The following is a 13795-nucleotide window of genomic DNA, read 5'->3' on the forward strand; positions in this document are numbered from 1 at the left end:
CATAAACTAAAATATATTAAGGGGAAAGATCTAGCAAGGGTTAAGTCCCATTAACATTGCTTAATTTTATTAATAATTCAAGGACCATGGGAGGTTTTCTTGATAAAATTAATATTTTATACAATGACAAGTTTAGGACAACCAAATTTTAAGTTTAGTTTCTATTAACCTACATAATTTCAAATGTGAAGTTGGCAGATTAATATCCACTTATAACTGGTTAATTTCTAAGCTGCCAAATTCACATTCAGGTCTTTCCAAACGTAACATTAGCTTTAATAATAAGCTAGAATAGTACCTTATAAATAAACCACTGGTTTCATAATTTCAATATGAAATAAACCTTTATTACAGTTTTAATTTTTTTTTAAATATTCATGAAGATGAAAATTTATTTCTTCTCGGTCTTCTTTGGCAAGAGGACCGCTTGAATGTTGGGCAAGACACCACCCTGCGCAATGGTGACTCCCGAAAGCAATTTGTTCAACTCTTCGTCATTCCTGATGGCAAGTTGCAAATGTCTCGGGATGATCCGACTCTTTTTGTTGTCGCGGGCAGCGTTACCAGCCAACTCAAGAACTTCAGCCGCCAAGTATTCGAGGACTGCAGACAAATACACTGGTGCACCGGCTCCAACACGCTCAGCTGATTACGCAATTTAAACGTATATTAAATTTAGGCTTACGAACATATTATTAAAGCAAGTGGCGGCTCGATGTGAAGTAGCTCTTTATTCAATAGATGTCGATAGCGTTGAAATAAAAAATGCGGTGTTTATAAAGTTTTTAAGTGGTCCAACTATGATACTCTACAATGACTTTCGGGCGACGTTATCATTTGGCTATATTTAATTTTAGCTTCCTTTGGAGTAAATAGATAGCACCACGCTTTCCACTAAAGTCGCGTTTTTTGAAGAAGCGGATAGATTCATGGCCACCTCTAATAACAGTGGCCTTTTCATAATACCGGTGGCAATAATAGAGCCACTACTTGCTTTAAGTTAGAAGATTTAACACATACCGTAATTTCCTTTACGCAAGAGACGATGAATACGACCGACTGGGAACTGCAGTCCGGCACGAGAGGACCTGGTCTTCGACTTGGCCTTGACTTTGCCTCCTTTACCACGGCCAGACATGATTGAAATTTAGGGATATAAAAACGTGTGACCTCAACGAGAAACAAGACAAACTTTGCAGCTCGTAAATGAGTGGCCCCTGTTTTTATAGGCGTAAAATTCCTTCCCCCCAGGATTGACGCCGCCGACCAATTTGAACGGCACGCTGCCGACGGTTTACAATATTTTTTAACAGGGATACCATATTTTCCATTGCAGCTTTAACAAAAATGTATTTATTTCTTGTTGTTGATCTAAATACGCAATCAAAGGCTCGATGACAAAATACCGATATTGATAACGTTTAAAGAAAATTTTCTTATTTTGACAAATCCTACGCATTAAAATAACTCTAGAAAAATTAAAAACCACTATTACGTAGTAAATTTTAAAAATTATTTAATTATAAATTAAAATTAATTTATAATTAAATACTTTTTAAAATTCACTACGTAACAGTGGTTTTTAATTTTTCTAGAGTTGCCGATATTGACCTTTGTAAAATAAGAGTATTTTCCCACCTTTTATCTTTGTAAAAAATTTGTAAAATAAATCGATAAAAAGCTAAACCTTTACGAATAATACATGTTTTTTAATCATTTTCCGAAATATTAACCGGTAAATTTCTTTGTTTTCCCCGAAAAAAATTAATTTAAACATGGATAATGATTAACTGTCCCCGACCTCTACAAAAAGCATTGGATAATTCGCTTAGGTGCCTTCCACGTAATAATAACCTCTTTTAAATGTTTGGGGAAAGTATATTGAGGGCAGCGGTATCGACGTAGCATGGGCTGGTGTGTATGGACCTGCAACGGTTCGACAAATCATAGAGGGTCGACACTCTTCTCTCTGTATACAGCTTGTTTATCGATTATGCGCTTACGCAAGAAGAAGAATCGCAAATGTCGAAAACAATCGATGAGTTACAGGATATTTACGAGTACCGAAGTGAAACAAGATCTCTAGTGCAAGAATCACTAAAAAATTAAAGAAATAACTGACAAACTTGAAAGTAAAAACTTTCGAATGCGAAGGAAATGGCAAATTTTTACAAAACTATATTAAACAGGCGCTAAACTTACTTTGTTTTATTCACGATACGCGAAGTGCAAATTGGAAGATGCACCTATATCTTCACTAGAACTGCAACCTTGTACCTCTTCGTGGTTAAAGGGAGTAACAGGTGGAGGGGCAACCCTTCATGCTGGCCAACTAAGGCTCTGCTTCTTCCTTAAGCTAAGGTGTGAGGTATCGTGCTGAGGGCTGAGTGGTACCGGGGAAGCGGAAATACGGTATCGTGAACCAGGCGACACCCCGTTGTATTTTAGCCTTCCACCCGGAGAAAGGATTAAGGGCGGTGACTTCTTACTTTCCTCTTTTCTTGTGGGACCAAAAATGGAAGCACAACCGGGCAAGGGTTCGAAATAACCCGGCCTTAAGCAAGGGGAGGGTTCGAAAGGACCCAACCCAAAGCAGGGGGAGGGTTTGAAAGGACCCGACCCAAAGAAAGGGGTGGGTTCATCTTCTGATGTTAACCCCCCTGTTCTTAACCTTGAGGGGGGACTTACCCCTACAGAAACCCGGCCTAGCCTTCAAGGGTATACCTCTGGCAAGAACCAGTCGGTGAAGCAAGTGTTCAAGGGGGATAAGCCCCTCAATAAAACTCAAAAGCGGAATCGACGCCGCAGGCAAAAATTGATGCAGGAGGAGGTCTCTGGTAAGGACGACCCCCCGCAATCACTTCCAAAACGTTCTAGGGAAAACGACTACCCCGATTCCCAGTCTCAGGTTACCAAAAAGGCGAAGTCTCACGACCAAACCTATAGTGAAACCTTAAGCTCCACAAAGATGGCCATCGTTAAAGAAGTCTATCCTGCTAAAACCATCTCCGCAGAGGAAATGGGCACCATTCAGCGTGCGATTCTGAAGCGTATAGATGGGTTACCCTTGGGCAACCCTCTACCTCGTTTTGGGAGCTTTCAGCTGATTGGAGGCGCCGTTCACTACCTCTGTAAGGATGGGCTTACAGCGGATTGGTTGGTGGGAGGATTTGGAAGGAATTGGTCTCCGGGGGGTCGCGGCTTTTAGTAATGAAGGCTGCTGACCTACCGAAGCCCTTCAAGGTAGCCTTCCGCACCAAGGACATCTACACAAAGGATGGCACTGTCCTCCTTCGTAGACTCAGCACCTACAACAACGCGCTAAATACGCAATGTTGGACGGTTGTAAATAAAGCTGATGAGCCGACTGCCATCCGCTGGATCTTCCAGGTGGATGGAGAGTCGGTTAAGGCTATCAAAGAGGCAGGACACCGAGCCTTAACGGGTCTGGACAGTGGTATCTAAGAGACTTCATGAACCTGACCCGACAGCTCCGGTGGCTCCTGCCAAGGAGGGTGGTTCAGTTGAACCCTCTGCTTCGGAGATCTCAAGGATGGAAGATGAGGCTCTGGCTGGCGGGGACTCAGGAGAGGACATTCCTTTGGAATATACCTTTGGAGAATAAAGCGGTTGTACCACTGGAGGGTGCAACAGGGGGGCAGGCTAGGGATACGAGTCGGACCGGTGGGTGTGTTGGGGTCTCCAAAACCACCACTGTGTTTGAATAGTCATCTATGGCCAGCACCGAGCTCACCTTACCCAAGATGAGTGTAAAGGTGCTGCAAATTAATTTGCATCACTGCAAGACAGCCACTGCAGTTCTCTGTAGGAGGTTCGCAAAGGAGGGCTTCGATGTAGCGCTCATTCAGGAACCATGGACAGCCAATGGCAAGATACTTGGTATCCATAGTGCAGGTAATATATTCTTTGATTATAACTCTGAAAAAGCAAGAGCCTGTGTGCTGATACGCAAGGGCTTTCATGCGCTTCCACTCTCGGCATACACCTCTAGGGATATTTCTACTGTGAAACTCATTGTTTCATCTACGGATGGAAGTGATGAGTTTGCAGTAGCCTCGGCATACCATCCTTATGATGATGCTGTTCCGCCTCCCCCGCAGAGGCTGATCAGTCTGGTTAGCCATTGTGAGGGTTTGGGGGATAGGCTGGTCATAGGCTGTGATGCCAATACTCACCACGATATTTGGGGTAGCTCAGACTGCAACCAACGTGGTAATGACTTACGAGGAGACAACCCGAGGTGGTTCTCACCGATTTGGTTCAAAGTTGGGGGATTGGTAGACCTAGATGTAACGTGAAACCCGTTAAAGGGAAAAGTTACGCTGGGCTTCCGTTTTGCCATGACAACCAAAAATGTTTTTGACAACATAAAATGAGAAAAAGTCTATGTAAAATAACATAAATTATTTTTAAAAAAATTGTAAATTTTACATTTTTGGATTACTTTGGACAAATAGGGGGAATAAAAACCATTTTGGGTGAATTCGAGCTAATTTTAATCAAAAGGTCGAAATTTTTAGGTATAATACAAAATATTTGTAAAACTTATGCCGTGATATCTGCCATATATTTTCGCCGATAAATCTTAAAATTTCTACATTACATTATCTGAACGATGTAAACAGATTTATATTTCGATAGAAAAACGACGCCATTTTATAAAATGGCGGATACAAATATAAATCATGGTGCAATAAGTTAGGTAATTTGTATCCGATTAACCTGAGATTTTCTACGTTACATTATTTGCCCGAATGAATTCGTACTATAGATTTGTATAGAAATCCGACACCATTTTGGAAAATGGCGGATATCAATAATACTCATCGTGCGATAAGTTCCGTAAATATTCGTCGATAAATCAGAAATTTTCTACGTTTCATTATCTGCCCGAGCTAATTAGACCTATGGGTTTTCCAATAATAATCCGACGTCATTTTGAAATATGGTGGATATAAATATAACTTATGATGCGATAACTGCCGAAATTATTTGTCGATTTACGTGAAATTTTCTTCATTACATTATCTGACCGAATAAATAAGCCCCTTACACTGTGATATAAATCTGACGCCATTTTACAAAATGGCAGATATCAATATCTCATAATGCGATAACTGCCGAAATTATTTGTCCATTAATTTGAAATCTGCCATTGGCAAAATAGCGCATAACAATGTATCCCTTGATTGTTATTAGAAAAATTATCGGAAAATTTATTTAAAATGGGTATATTTCGGCAAATTCAAATAATATTGGATAAGTTCTTATATCATTGGGTTAACTGAAATAATTAAGGTTAATTTCACATTAAATTAGGAAAGGAATACATTTAGGTAAATTTGTATAATTTGGGTAAATTTAAATAACGTTAAATTAGTTCAAATTACATTGTCGACATTCATATAAATTGGGAGAAATTCAAACTATATTTGGTGTTTTTAATAATATTGAGTAACTTTAAATAATTTTGATTATATTGGAACAATTTTGATTAAATTCCAATAATACATGGTTAATTGAAATAATAGTGGGCAAATTTAAATAATATTGTGTAATATAATATAAAATTGGTAAATTGAAATATTGTGTATATTTGAATATATTGAGAAAATTCCAATAATATTGTGCAATTAACATAATTTTGTTTACAGTCTATTAATTTTAACTAAATCCAATTTAAATAGTGTAAGTTCATTTACCATTGGGTGAATTATAATAATTTTGGTAATTTTATACTATAAAATATTATTTGGTTAAAATAAATATCGGAAAAATGTATATTATATTTTGTAAATAGACGAGTAAAGCTTTTAAATTTTTGCAACGATTTTCCTAGGGAATTGGGGGAAGGAGACGATAAAGTGATTGGATATTTAAGGGTTCTACACATAACCTTACTACTATGGTAGTTATACCCATCCTGTGTTATGCAGCTGTGGTCTGGTGGCCAAGGGTCAAACTTAAGACCGTGCAGTCTGAACTGCGCACTTTACAAAGGCTGGCTTGCGTTGGCATCACAGGAGCTATGAGAACAGCCCCAAGCGCTTCTCTTGAGATCCTCCTGAATATTCTTCCCCTGCACTTATATATAGAGAAAGCGGCAGTTTTGTGTACCTATAGGCTTAACCAAAATGGTTGGTGGAAGGCTAAGGATTGGGAAAATAGCCACACCAAACTCTATAGAGACATCTCTAGTCAAATACCGATTCTTACAATGGGTTCTGACATGATGGTTGCTAAATTACACTTTAGTAAACCCTTTGAGGTTAGCTTCCCTAGCCGCACGGAGTGGTCCTGTAGTACCCTCGGTACCAGAGGGGAGGTTGTCTGGTTTACCGATGTGGTCCAAGACTCGCCCAGGCGCAGGCACGGAGATGTATTGCCTTACAAATAATTTCGGCTTTTATGAGAGCCTTGGGATATACGCAAGTGTATTCCAGGCTGAAATTTGTGCTATTTGCTTCTGTGTTGACTATTGTCTTAAACAGGGCTTTCGCGGTAAGACTATCCAGATTTATACGGATAGTCAAGCCGCCCTTAATGCTCTCAATCAGTGCAGCATTTCTTTAAACTGGTTCTTAGTTGCCTAGATCTCCTACATGCTCTGGGGTCATACAAAAGAGTTATTCTCTGTTGGGTCCCTGGCCGTAAGGGGTATCAGGGCAATGAGAATGCTGACGCCTTGGCTAGGGAGGGTGCAATGTCTGTGCTAATTGGACCGGAATCTGCAATCCCCATTTCCCCGGGTTTGATGCGTGACTTGGTTTCCAAGCATATGGCTGGTCACCTGCTGAAGCTTTGGCTTGAGATGAGTGGTCAAAGGCAGGCCAAAGAGTTCACTCTAGGTCCGTCTCGAAAGAGGTCAAGAGAGTTGCTAACTCTCTCTAAGACCAACATTAGGATGGTCACTGGCCTACTTACAGGCCATTTCCAACTCAACAGACACTTAAGCCTCTTCTACAGAGGAGGAAACCGCCTCTCATGTACTCTGCAGCTGCGACTATTGCGCCGCGCAGAGATTCGAGCATCTGGGTATGCATCGTTTGGAGACACAGGATGTCTCCAACATTTCAGCCAAGCAAATCCTTGACTTTGTCTCGGCAATAGGACTCTTTTAGAGTCAGGGCTCTGGGGATGCACAATGGACCTTAGGTCAAAGTGCTTGGTTTAGCCACCCCGTTCAATAATAATAATAATAATCTTCACAAGAAGATATGTGCGTGTATTTTCAACTTAACTATACGCTCGCTGGGCTACCCTTTATATCACCGATATGAGAGAACTGGAAACCGAAGAACCCGAATCTTGGAATTTTTTGAACGACGGACACTTTGGGTACGTTCAATAACGTAAATCTGGGAAAATTCAGTTTTTAATTGATGTTTGCTTGTCGTCATAGTGACGCGGGAAGTTACTTAACGGTGTTATTTCTAGTCAGCGCTGTTTTTAAAGATGCGGTGGCACATTAAACCACGGCTTATAATTTTTTTACTGATAAGTTCCATTAAAAGGTAACACACTTTTTAAAATTAAGCGTACCTGTTAAAATTTTGACTAGATCATTTATGGATATTATCATTTTGTATAGCAAACCAGTGGTATAATTTTCAACCACTTCTCCGGAATTCTCCTCCGCCAGCTAAACTGTAAACACCGACGCGTTTGACGTCAACACATCAAAAAACCCTTTCTCCGAGATGGTTTGATGAGCATCGGATGCCCATCGTCACGTCAAATTGGAAACACGAAAATGTTGGCATCGATTACTTATCGCTGTTTTTGATAAGCGTTACTGAACGTACCGTTTCTCATCACTAAAAGCAGCGTTCCTTTTACGTGTTTAGACCCCGATCACACTATAGAACAGGAGCGTAAGAAGATGAAAATAAGAGGTGGCGTTGTTGATATCACAGCAAACGCTTCAGCACTTGGAAAATATTTCGCATTCGCAATAGCTCCGCTTTTTAAGCTGGGATAAGTCATAACAAAACATTATCTTTGCATCACGAAACTTTCGGAAGCAAACGATGTAAAATGGTTCAACGCGCGTCAAACCTATTCATGGCTCTCTCCAAGGAAGGCAACCTATTTATAATCCCTGACCTACACAACCTTATAGCATTCACCGTACCTGCTTCTGAAATATCCAAGGACACGCTTAATTGAGATATTCACGGAAAAGAAGCGTTCCAAACGTTTGCAAATCGGGGACTTAAATATCGCGAAATTGACTTCTCTATTTATAGCAACTTATAATTGCATTTCAGCCTATAAACATTTCATTTCTAAAGTTGTCTGATATTTCTTCATAGTTGACTAGAATTTAAAAAAATTTAAAATTCCAAAAGTGTTTTATTTCGAGCGACTTATAGCCCTCTTGCAATATCAGACAATAATTTAACAGATTACAAAAGTTATATTAAACCAGATGTTAGTATTTTTTCTGAGCACGAAGCCTATAATGTTTTTATCTTTACTAATATATTTTCTTTTGTACTCGGAATTCACATTAAATTATAATTTCACAAATAACAAGTTGGCAAGCCAAAATATACCTTTCCTCGGAAGAATGGTCCCTAGTGGTATTAATTTCTCGGCACGACCAACAAAGATATCTCCGCAATTCAGAGTTATTTACGAAAAACGTATTCTCGGTTCAAACCCTGCCCGGTATAAAATTTTAATTTTAATTTAAATAATTGAGACGAAACAATCGAGTTTAATTTATTCAGAATATTATAAATTAAGTAGTTACAACAGCGAGTTAGACTTACTAAAACAATGCACAATTGAATTTAACCCTTTTTACAGTACATGTTTATCAGTTGAATATAATGCTAAGCAAATTTTAATGAAAGAAATATCTACAGATGGTATTTGTATTTTTCTCGCTTACGAAATACTTGCCGCATCTTTAACGCTCATTTTATTTCAACGCTCGTAGACTTCCAGTTGACGTTGTGACACATACCGCATGAAAAAGACCAATGCCGTCCAATTTCCAATATCATATAATGACTCGCACACCCAAGAAATCATTGACTGCGTTAGAAATCGTAGATATCCAAATATCCACACCAAATATATTTACAAGAATTAAAAACCTTACCATCAACAAAGCACAGAGAGCCACTTGACTAACCGCCAGCTCTTAAAGCAATTAACGTTAAATTATCTCCTTTGAATTAACACAACTATATGTAGGTCGTTAAGAATACCCGTAAATAAATAACAAAAAAACTAACAAAGTGGACCACCCAAAGGGTCTACCCTTTAACCCTCTTATCTCGGCTGACTGCGCTAAAACAAGATTTAACCTTTAAAAAAACCAGATTAGGCTTTCATAAATTCATTAATAAAAAAAGACTTTATTACCTATTATGCTTACGATGCGTGTCTTAATTTCAGTGAACCTTATGAGCTATCGGTGGTTCTGTGGTAGAGCGCTCGACTGCCAAGCCGAATGGTCTGGGTTTGAAACCTGGGTGGCGCATTTGTTTTTAATCAATAGAGAAACGCTAAATTAGAATTTCTTCGATGCAATAATTTCAATTTCAATTCTATTTCAATTAAACCAAAATTTCGTACTCTATTAAATACGCTTCCGATAAAGCTGAAGGTCTAATTTTCAATAAGTCGTAACAAGTGTCGGTGGTTCTGTGGTAGAACGTCCGCCTGTCAAGCAGGAGGTTTCGGATTCAAATCCCGCCCGATGCGATCGCAAATTGATACTAAGACGAATACCGTGTACAACTGGTGGAAACCCTGCCATTGGACGTTGAGAGGTAGCATTACACTCAGCACTCGGTCCGTCCCAAAGCCATTAAGAAGAAGTTGGAGAGAAAACGCCCATATAAACACAACAGACTCAACATGCACAACCATCAGAACACAAACACAACAAATTCAACACTCACAACCTACGTATAAACATTACAAAAACGTAAAACACCAAACCGTCACGACGGTGAGCGAAAAAACACCATCCAAACCAAACCTCAAATGTATCCGTTAACGCTCACCGTCACACGGTGGTTTTGCCAACCCTTTGAGAAACTGCGTACGCAGTGATTACACTTTGCACCGAAAATGCGAACGCGTTCGCAGGCCTGACAGACAGACCCACAGACAGACACGGTGGTTGTATAACCCCTCCTAGGGGACTTTGTCCCCTCGGAGAGGTAACAAGTTGGCAAGCCAAAATATACCTCTCCTCGGAAGCATTGTCCCTAGTGGTATTAATTTCTCGAGATGACCCTCTAAGTTATATCTCCCCAATTCAGAGTTATTTACTAATAACGTAATCCCGGTTCAATCCCGCCCGGTATAAAATTTTAATTTGAATTAAAATAATTGAAACGAAACAACCGAGATTAATTTGTTCAGAATATTATAAATTAAGTAGTTACAACAGTGAGTTAGACGAACTAGAACAACGCACAATTGAATTTAACCCTATTTACAGAATAATTTTATCAGTTAAATGTAATACGAAGCAAACTTTAATAAAAGAAATATCTACAGAGGGTATTTGTATTTTTATCGCTTACGAAATACTTGCCGCATAGTTAACGCTCATTTTATTTGAACGCTCGCCCGATCAAGATACCGTAGATATCTGGTAGTGGACGACTCGTAGACTGTCGGAACCATCCTGTTGACGTTGTGACACATACCGCATGAAAAAGACCAAAACCGTCCAATTTCCAATATCATATAATGACTCGCACACCCAGGATATCAATGACTGCATTAGGAATCGTAGATATCCAAATATCCACACCACCAAAAAACTTATTAACAAGAAGCGAAAAACTTACCATTCACAAAGCACAGAAAGCCACTAGACTATACGTATATCAATAAATGACCGTAGAGGGAATAGTTAGGGTTCTTTATAAATAAACACAAACGAACCCAATTGATGAACTGCATTAAACATCTTAATCAGCCGAGAAAACGTTTAAAATAAATTACGACCGAGTTGAAAACCAGACCAACTCGATATGTTGTTAATAAATGAATTATTAAGCTTGAAAACCAATACGCTAAACCTAATAGATAAGAATATACGACTGAAAAAAACTAAATAAATTACAAAAAACAAACGGGTTCTACCCTTTATCTTATCTGCTGACTGCGCTAAAACAAGATTTGACCATTAAATTTTTTGAAAATGCGACGTATACACTTTGAAGGTTCCGTCAAAAATTATCCTTTCCCAAACGTAAAGGTTCTCAAAACATTAATACACAAAAAATAAGTAAAAAGGTTCCTCCAAAAAATGAACCATTTTGCGGAAGAAGTAAATAATTTTAAAAGAATAAAAGATAAAACAAATATACAACCGCAAAAATAAAACGTCAAATAATAGAAGAAAAAAATCTTTAACTCCATTCATTAAAAAAACCCTAAACAAAAGTACCAAATTGAAATAAAGCAACTTATTATATTAAACAAGATTAAGTCTTTATAATTTTTTCGTAAAAAAACCACATTAGGCCTTCACAATTTCATTCGTAAAAAAATTCAAGACTTTGTTAACTATTATGCTTACAATGAGTGTCTTATTTGCAGTATAACTTGAAGTTATCGTTGGTTCTGTGGTAGAGCGCTCGACTGCCTAACTGAACGGCCCGGGTTCGAAACCTGGGTGACGCATTTGTTTTTAATCAAATGAGAAATCGCTAAATTAGAATTTCTTCGATGCAATAATTTAAATCTTCCACGAAATCTTGCTCTATTTCAATTAAACCAAAATTTCATACTCTATTAAATACGGTTTCGATAAAGCTGAAGGTCTAATTTTCAATGAAACGTAATAAGTGTCGGTGGTTCTGTGGTAGAACGTCCGCCTGTCAAACAGGCGGTCTCGGGTTCGAAACCCGCCCGATGCGATCGCAAATTGATACTAAGACGAATACCGTGAACAATTGGTGGGAACCCTGCCATTGGATGTTGAGAGGTAGCATTACACTCAGCACTCGGTCCGTCCCAAAGCCATTAAGAAGAAGTTGGAGAGAAAACGCCCATATAAACACAACAGACTCAACATGCACAACCATCAGAACACAAACACAATAAATTCAACACTCACAACCTACGTATAAACATTACAAAAACGTAAAACACCCTGCCATTGGATGTTGAGAGGTAGCATTACACTCAGCACTCGGTCCGTCCCAAAAGTCAATAAGAAAGATTTGGAGAGATACCACCCGTACATACACACCACAAACTCAACACCCACAAACGTCATAACAATAACACAACATTACAATAGCGAAATATCCAAACCGCTGAATTAAACCTGTCGTGACGGCGAGCGTTGACGAAAAAAAACCACCAAACCAGCCCCGACTGCAAATTAATCCGTTAACGCTCACCGTCCCACGGTGGTTTTGCAAACACGGTTTTTCGACTTTGTTCCCTAATTACTAGCAACTGCGAACGCAGAGATCTCGAGAAACTGCGTACGCAGTGATTACACTTTGCACCGAAAATGCGAACGCGTTCGCAGGCCTGACAGACCCACAGACCCACAGACAGACCCACCCACAGACCCACCCACAGACCCACAGACAGACACGGTCGTTGTATAACCCCTCCTAGGGGACTTTGTCCCCTCGGAGAGGTTAAAATATTATAATCGATGTCAATTTTACCGGATAACACTACCAGGGACGAAACGTCGGCTTCTACCGGTAAACTAGTGACTCGTGTTCTATTTGAATTAGGTTAAATATATTTTTTGCAGTTACTACAGCCTCTTAATGTCGGCCTAATATTTATAATAAACATATATATTTATTTCATAATAAACAGGTTAACGGTAATAGCAAAAGCGACATAAGACCCAAAAGTGTGTCAGTACGGTATAACGTTTAATGAGAGCTTGTCGCGAAGTAAAAAGAGGGAGTGGGAAAGGGGGTTGAAAATACGTCATCAAAATTTGTAATGTTCTCCACTTCAGCGCCGCCGAGTGAGGCGTTTTAGAACGTATGTCTACGGGAAAATAAATCGAAGAAAGAAAATCGCGGCAGACCATAGACTAAATATAATGTTGCTAGTAATATTCCAACTAGTAGTTTATGTAGTCTATTGTGAGACTAGCTCTCAGTAAATATTTTAATGGGCGCGAAGGTAGAGTTGACACTCTTTTGGGTCTTATGTCACTTTTGGTAATAGTTAGTGTTGGCTCGCGTAGCATGAAGGTCTTACCACCACCCATTGGTGCATTGTAACCCGGCCACCTGTTCAAAGGCATTATAGTCGATTGATGACTTAGGCCTAAGGTGGTGAATTGGGTATTAGCCAAGCTGATTATTATTACTACTATTATTATTATTATTATTATTATTATTATTATTATTATTATTATTATTATTATTATTATTATTATTATTATTATTATTATTATTATTATTATTATTAAACAGGCTAATTAAATAAAACGCGTTAATGATCACATAAAGAGAAAACTGCGAAAAATCCGCAATAGCCAAACATGCCTTGATGTCGAATCACACAGTTAAATGGGAGGAAATAGAACTTCTAGATCAACCCTCCAACCAATTTAAATACAAAAACCCTACTCAACGATAAACTTGGGAACAATTGTAGCGCCAGCTGGTATAATCTGTTTGAGGAGATCACATAGCTATAAATTACGTTTTAATAATCCTTACGGTGAAATAATTTGGTATAACATAATTATTTTTTTTACCCTGTATTATATTTTTTCTATAGATATCCCTAGATGGCTATAAAA

The 13795-nt window shown here is 38.7% G+C and overlaps 1 protein-coding gene across 1 annotated transcript; it reads right to left on the reverse strand.

Annotated features, from left to right (window-relative positions):
• Positions 1-358: 358 nt before the first annotated feature.
• LOC149963017 (histone H2A-like) lies at positions 359-1209 on the reverse strand. Its single transcript, XM_090170429.1, has 2 exons — positions 1021-1209; positions 359-645 (listed from the first exon to the last, which is right to left on the reverse strand). The coding sequence occupies exons 1-2, from the start codon at positions 1136-1138 to the stop codon at positions 392-394; spliced, it is 372 nt and encodes a 123-aa protein (XP_090026555.1). The 5' UTR covers positions 1139-1209; the 3' UTR covers positions 359-391.
• Between the last annotated feature and the right edge of the window lie 12586 nt (positions 1210-13795).

The sequence above is a fragment of the Leiobunum rupestre genome, chromosome 1 (genome assembly GCF_980474605.1).
Source record: "Leiobunum rupestre chromosome 1, qqLeiRupe1.1.hap1, whole genome shotgun sequence".
Taxonomy (NCBI): Eukaryota; Metazoa; Arthropoda; class Arachnida; order Opiliones; family Sclerosomatidae; genus Leiobunum; species Leiobunum rupestre.